At 34.8% G+C, this 7751-nt stretch overlaps 1 protein-coding gene across 7 annotated transcripts in view; it reads left to right on the plus strand.

Moving 5' to 3' along the window:
* Positions 1 to 7751, plus strand: part of CDK7 (cyclin dependent kinase 7) — a 64012-nt gene that overhangs the window by 31138 nt on the left and 25123 nt on the right. For 5 of the 7 annotated variants that reach the window (XM_045061683.1, XM_045061687.1, XM_045061697.1 and 2 more), the window contains exons 10-11: positions 2854 to 3003; positions 6161 to 6308. In XM_045061683.1, the coding sequence (XP_044917618.1) occupies positions 2854 to 3003; positions 6161 to 6308 (298 nt within the window). Of the gene's footprint in view, positions 1 to 2853; positions 3004 to 6160; positions 6309 to 6722; positions 6921 to 7751 lie in introns of those variants that run through there. The other 2 variants (XM_045061727.1, XM_003981038.6) reach the window with 1 other exon arrangement.

A 7751-nucleotide genomic window follows, 5' to 3' on the forward strand; every position in this document is an offset into this window, starting at 1 on the left:
GGGGCTCGAACTCATGAGCTGTGAGATCAAGACCTCACTTGAAGTGGTTAACACCTGAGCCACCCAGGCGCCCCAGGCATGATTTGCTAAACAGTAACTGCTTTACTGATATTTTCCTTAGATTTTTGAAAATTATACTTATTTTGAGATGATTGTAGATTTTAGTTGTAAGAGATAATTGAGATATTCCTTGAACTCCTTACCCAGGTTCATACAAAGTTAGTACAATATCATGACCAGCATGCTGACGTTGATAGGATTAACATACAGGGGCGTCACCACAAAGATCCTTTATGTTGCCCCTTTTTTAGCCATACCTACTTTCCTTCCATTCCCACTCCCTCTTTAATCCCTGGCAATCACTAATCTGTTCTCCCTTCTGTAATTTTGTCATTTCCAGAATAGAACTAGAATCGCATACTATGTAACTTTTTAGGTTTGCCTTTTTTCACATTCAGCATAATTATTTGGAGATTCATCCAGGTTGTATATATCAGTAATTTGTTCATTTTTATTGCTGAATGGTATGTATGTACCACAGTGTGTTTAACCATTCACTCCTTCGTTGTTTCCAGTTGGAGCTGTTAAAAATAAAGCTCCTATAAACATTATGTGTAGGGTTTTGTTTGTTTTTGTTTTTTGTTTTTTGTGGGTTTTTTTTGTATAAAAATAAGCCTTTATTTCTCTAGACTAAATGCTCAGGAGAGCAGTTGCTGAGCTCTATGGTAGCTGTGTAGTTAATTTAAAAAACTGCTAATTTGTATTTTCAGACTGGCTGTACCATTTTATATTCTTACCAGCCATAAATGAGTAACCCATTTTCTCTGCATCCTCTCCAGCATTTGGTGTTGTCACTTTTTTATTTCAAGTGTTCTGATGGTTGTGTAGTGACAGTTCATTGTGATTTTAATTATTTCGCTAATAACTGATGGTGTTGGATATGTTTTCATGTGCTTATTGGCCATCTGTATATCTTTAGTTAAATGTCTTTTCATGTTTTTTTCCCATTTTTTCAATGAATTGTATTTTATGATTTTTTTAAGTAATCTTTGTACCTAACATGGGGCTCGAACTCACCATCCTGAAGTCAAGAGTCACATGCTCTACCCACTGAGCCAGCCAGGTCCCCATTTTGTGATTGGATTGTTTGGTTTTTAATTCTGATGAAGTCTATTTTATCAGTTTGTCCTTTTACAAATCCTTGTTTTGATGTCAAGTTAAAGAACTCTTTGCCTATCTCAAAGATTTTTCGACAAAACTATAAAAAAAAGTTAAAACTGTAAATAGTTTTATAGTTTTACATTTGTCATTTCAGTATGTGATCCTTTTTGAGTTAATTTTTGTATGAGGTGTGAGACTTTGATCAAAGGTCTTTTTTTTTTTTTTTTTTTTTGGCCTGTGTATGGTCCAGTTGCTTTAGCACCATTTGTTGAAAAGACTATCTTTCCATCGAATTGCTTTGCATTGTTGTCAAAAATCAGTTGGCGCCTGGATAGCTCAGTTGGTTCACGGTCCGACTTTGGCTCAGGTCATGATCTCCCACTTCATGGGTTCAAGTCGGGCTCTGTGCTGACAGCTCAGAGCCTGGAGCCTGCTTCGGATTCTGTGTCTCCCTCTCTCTCTCTGTCCCTCCCCTGCTTACATTGTTTCTCTCTCAAAAATAAACATTAAAAAAAAAAAAGTCAGTTGGGTAGACTCAGCAGCTGTCTGGGGTAGTGGAGTTTCCATCCTGGGACCATGGCCTAATTTGTTGGTAACCTGGAGAAGGCCCAGGTGCTGGTGGACACTTAAAGCTTGATTGGCCACATTTTGGCAGTATGCCAAGATTGAGCTGGTTCCTCTTCTCCCTGCTTAGATTCCTGGAGTTACTCAGAGCTTGGAAAAAATAGTCAAAAGAGTTCTCAAACAGCCTCACAGTTACGGACGCTCTGCTGAATGTTTTGGTGACCACTGATGTGTGGATATAGTTTTATGTCTTTGAGATCATAGGCAAGCATGGCATTGTTGACTAGAATGTTTAAAGACCAGTCTTTAACATCTGTTTATATTTGGTTTATTATTTGAATAAAATAAGACAATATATCAAAACAATGAGTTGGGCATATTTGTGGGGATCTGTTTCTGGGTTCTGTCTTGTGTTCCTTTGATCTATACCTGTCCTTCTGCTTAATGCCACAGTCTTAATTAAAGTAGCTATGCCTTAAGTGTTGAAATCAGGTAGATTGATTCCTCCACTTTTGTTGTTTTTCAAACTTGTTATAGCTATTACAGTTCTTTTGCCTTCCCACATACATTTTAGAATAATCTAAAGTGATTTTGTCAGAATTTTGCTAAGAATTCCCTTCAACTCCATATATCATTTTGAGGAGAATTCTCATCCTTACAAAATTGAATCTCCAAATCCATGAATAGGACAGGCCTCATCATTTTTTTTTTTATTTTATTTTTAATTAGTTTCTACACCCAACTTGCATCTCGAACTTACCACTCTGTTGTAAGATCAAGAGTTGAGCACTCCACCAACTAAACCAGGCAGGCACCTCAGTTATGTAGCTTTTAGTATAAGTGTCCTGTGTGTTTTGTTAGATTTTCATGTATTTGATTATTCTTTTTGAATTATTCTAAATGGCATTTTAAATTTCAGTATCCACGTTTGTTACCAGTATATAGAACCACAATCAATTTTTGTGTCTTTATCCTGTATCCTCTAACCTTGCTTTTACTCAGTAATTTTAGGAGTTTTTAAATAGATTTCTTGGAATTTTCTAGATAGATCATTTGACAGTTTTAGTTCTTCATTTGAGATGTATATGACTTTCAGTCCTTAAGTTTGAATTATAAATATTTTTACAGGACATGTGTAGTCTTCCAGATTTCGTGACATTTAAGAGTTTTCCTGGAATCCCGTTACAACACATCTTCATTGCAGCAGGAGACGACTTGTTAGATCTCATACAAGGCTTATTTTTATTTAACCCATGTACTCGAATTACAGCCACACAGGTATTTTAGCATATCTTTCTTATATTAAGAAATATGAGGATAATCTTAACTCTGACACTGATAAAATAGAGTATCGTAAGATTTTCTAACATTCTTTAAATACAGTAAAGATGTGTTTTTGTTTTAAGGAGTTATAAGTTTTATCTTGTACCTAAGCTACAAGCCCCATTCAGACTGGTATTAAACTACATCATGCATACGCAACAAGAGGGTTTACTTTTGCTTAGGAACGTATAAATATGTATTTATTTCATAATTAATTGGCTTTCAAGTAGCTTACCTACAGAAGAAAAAATAAGAATGGTTTTGTACTTGTTAAAATAATGATATTTCAATTAATGCCAAGCCTAATGCCAAAAGTGTTCTTGTTTTTTTCCCCCATGAAATGCAGTCTCGGTATGCATGCTGATCATTGTCATAGTCAGAAAATGATAATGGGGAGAAAATGGTATAGTTCCTTCTTTTTCTTTCTTAAAGATTTTATTTAATTTTATTTATTTATTTCAATGTTTATTTATTTATTTTTGAGAGACAGAGCTCGAGCAGGGGAAGGGTAGAGAGAGGGACATAGAGAATCCAAAGCAGGTTCCAGGCTCCAAGCTTTCAGCACAGAGCCCAGTGTGGGCCTTGAACTCACAGACTGTGAGATTATGACCTGAGCCAAGTTAGATGCTTAACCAACTGAGCCACCCAGGCACCCCAGATTTTATTTTATTTTAAAGTTGCTTTATTTTAGAGAGGGAGCAATCAGAATCAGGGGAGGGACAGAGAGAGAGCGGGGAGAGAGAGAATCCTAAGTAGGCTTAGGTGCTGCTGGTGCGGAGCCCAATGCGGGGCTTGATCCCACAAACTGTGAGATCCTGAGTTGGACGCTTAACTGAGCCACCCAGTCACCCCTAAAGATTTTAAGTAATCTCTTCACCCAGTGTGGGGCTTGAACTAAAAATCCTGAGATCCAAGAGTCACATGCTCTTCTGACTGAGCGAGCCAGGTGCCCTGAAAATAGAAAAAACTGTATGCTTACAAGAGACAGAAAGATAATCTGAATAGAACAGACATCGATACTGACCCTAACTTAAGGGAAATAAGAACCAAACTCAAAAAAATGAGAAGACCAAGAGTATCTGCTTTTCCAAAAGAAGGAAGAAATACTGTCCAACACAAAAACAAAAGAACATTAGATTTGAAAGAAAAAAATCCATTGTCTTTGTTTTAAAAACAAGCACAAAACAAAAAAAGGTTAGTGTCCCAAACACTTAAAATTGGGGCAGGGAGGGCTGCCTGGGTGGCTCAGTGGGTTGAGCATCTGATTTCAGCTCAGGTCATGATCTCACAGTTCATGGGTTTGAGCCCCGAGTTGGGGGCTCTGTGCTGACAGCTCCAGAGTCTGGAGCCTACTTCGGATTCTGTGTCTCCTTTCTGTGCTCCTCCCCTGCTTGGGCTCTGTCTCTCTTTTTCAAAAATAATTAAACACTAAAAAAAATTTTTTTTTTTACATTGTGTCAGGGAAGTGTAGAAATGCAACACAGTACAATGATTTGGCTTCAAAAAGTAAGAAAGACCCTGATTAAAATGAAATGTCATAAGTCTTCATATCTATGCACAATATACCAAGAATATAAAATAGATATTTTTTCACTTAAGTTTATTACAGACTACCAGATCATTGTTTAATGCATTTACTTCTATAGGCCTTTTCTTTTTGGCAGTACACGTTACCTTCATACATACATGCTAGATATTTTACGATTAGAAGCACTCTTCTCATTTCAAATAAGTACCTTATCATTAACCTTTCCATACACACACACACACACACACACACACACACACACACACACACACACTACCTTCATCATAAGAAATTTGAGATAAGGTCAGATTATCTAGAAAGTTGTTTTCATTAATAGTAAAAATCAAAATATAAAACATGTAAATAAAAATTTATAGAAAAATACTAGTTGTACAACTTATTTGGGTTATATTTTGATAGAATTTTTTACTTAAAAATTCTTTAATGTTTATTTTTTAATTTTTTAAATGTTTGTTTTTGAGAGAGAAAGCGCACGCAAGTGGGAGAGAGAACCTGAAGCAGGCTTCAGGCTCTGAGCTGTTAGCATATAGCCCAATGGTGGGCTCAAACCCACAAACTGTGAGATCATGACTTGAGCTGAAGTCGGATGCTTAACTGACTGAGCCACCCAGGTGCCCCATAATGAATTTTTTAAAATGGGTTTTGACTCATGAATATCTGTCTTAAAGTTGCAATGAGATAGTCTCCCTTTCTTAAATCTCTGATAGCTCAGGATTAGCTTAATTTACTTAGGGAACTGCTGATTTGGAAGCATACTTTAGAAATGCGACTCTCTTGAAGTAAGGAATCTCTAAATTGTCACTGCAAATAATGTAAAATAATGTTTTGAGAGGAAATGCTTGAAAAGTTTGTATGAATTTCTTTATATTCCTGAAAGGATTATTGAAAAGGAATTTTTGTGCCTATTGAACTGTACTATGCAAATAATGTATGAACTTGACAAATTTGTCATTTAGAATAAAACTATTTTTATTGGAATTCAGGACCAAAGTAAAGAAAGTATCATGTCATAGAACATTGAACAGGTATTATGTAGAAATAACCTTGCTCATTTCATTCCCAGTAAAATTTTTAACTGTGGTAAATTGTTGGATTTTAATACATTGTTACCAGCCTGTTGCGTCTTTTAAAACAATTTTAAAAAATCTGTATTTACAGGCTTTGGAATTTGAATACACATACATGTTGTGACAGACTTTGAAGTTCTTTTTAAGCAAGTTTCTGTCTTTACATGTTGAACTATAGAGCCCCTTATGTATAGAGAGCTGAATTATACATGTCTTAACTAGGGATATTTCATATTTAATATAGGCTGTTCACCTGTAGAAAAATTACAAGGTAGTCTCTTTTTCTTAAGGTAATGAAATTTTCAACCAATCTTAAACCGTTATATGTTTCTTTGTAGTAATTTGCTCATCCAAATTCTTGAGATTAATTTCATGTTGGAAGTGGGGCATTCACATAGTGTTTTTAATGTTCTCAATAATTCTGGTGTTTTGATTTTCATAAACCGTTCAGATACTCACTTAAAACCCTACTTTCTTTGGTATCTTTTCTTTAAAGGCATTGAAAACTAAGTATTTCAGTAATCGGCCAGGGCCAACACCTGGATGTCAGCTGCCAAGACCAAACTGTCCACTGGAAACTTTAAAGGAACAGTCAAATCCAGCTGTAGCAACAAAACGGAAGCGAACACAGGCCTTGGAACAAGGTAAAACTTTCATTTTCATAAGAAATGAAATGAATTCAGAAAACTCCAAGTAAGTAATGTATAGCTAGTGACAGAGGGGCAGCTAAGAAATGTAGATTGTGAGCTGTTTGCTTTTTTCTAAGTGTATGGTAGAGAATGTGGTATTTTAGCCATATTTGTTTCCATTGAAAATTAATTAAGCCAAACATTTTAAAAGGATGTGGGCACTTCTGAGTATACCTCAGCGTTGCACAAACTATCAATGTGTGCCTTATTTTCTTTATAAATTTTTATCGGTATACTACATGCTTAATGTTTAACAAGTGCTATTAGCAAATCAAAGCAAGTAAAATATATTGGATGTAGTTGGATGCAATGACTGGTTAGAATTGCCATAAGATTAAATGTGAACAACCTCATTTTTTTTTCACCTAGGAGGATTACCCAAGAAGCTAATTTTTTAGTTACAAAGATCACTGGACAGTATTTTACTACTGAAGGAAATAGTCCAAAAGGCAATTAATGGAAAAATAGTAAACGTTAAGTGAATGCTGTAGAAGGAATTTGTAAATATTCTACACATGTAAAATATGTAAAACTGGATTATTTTTATTAAATGTATTTTAAAACAAACTTAATTCTGATTTTTCTGATGAGAGTGCAAAAGTAAGATTAAATTCAATTCTCTGAAATGTAGAATTGAAAATTCATTAAGGAAACCTTAATAAAAATAATCATCAGTTATTTTGATGACCTGGCCCATCTAGCTTCACAGATTTATAGTAGTATTTAAAAATGGGGTAGTAGGGGTAGAGGTAGTATTTAAAAATGGAAGCAGTAGTAGTAATGTAGCATATACCTACGACCTAGAGTTAACAAATGTTAATATACTAAATAGGAAAAAAAAGATAAAACTACAAATGAAATTGAGGTCCCTTTAATACGCCATTCCATTCTTTTCCTTTTTGGCTTCCCAAAAGGGAAGCGACTCTCAGGAAATGAGTGTCTTTCCGTGATTTTATACTGCTATTTTATAAAAATGCATGTAGTAATATACAGTATTGTTTTGAGTCTCCAAGTTTTATATGAATGATAGGCTGTCTCATACTATAATTTATTTTTACTCAAAGCTTTTTTATTTCTTCCATGTTAATACATATATATCTAATTTATTTAACAGCCATCTAATATATAAAAATACATCTATCTTACGTATACAACACTACATTCTTATGCTTTATTTATGGACTGTTATTTTTCTTTCCTGTATAAAAATTACCGTAAGTGTATCAGCATAAAGTAACACAAATTTACTAGCTCACAGTTCTATAAGCCAGATATCTGACCTGGCTCAACAGTGGTTTTCACATAGGTCAAAATCAAGGTGTCAGTTGAACTGGACTCTTATCTGAGTTTCTAGAGGAGAATCTGCTTCTATGCTTATTCAGTTTGTGTGATTTTCAT

The sequence above is a fragment of the Felis catus genome, chromosome A1, assembly GCF_018350175.1.
Source record: "Felis catus isolate Fca126 chromosome A1, F.catus_Fca126_mat1.0, whole genome shotgun sequence".
NCBI classification, from domain to species: domain Eukaryota; kingdom Metazoa; phylum Chordata; class Mammalia; order Carnivora; family Felidae; genus Felis; species Felis catus.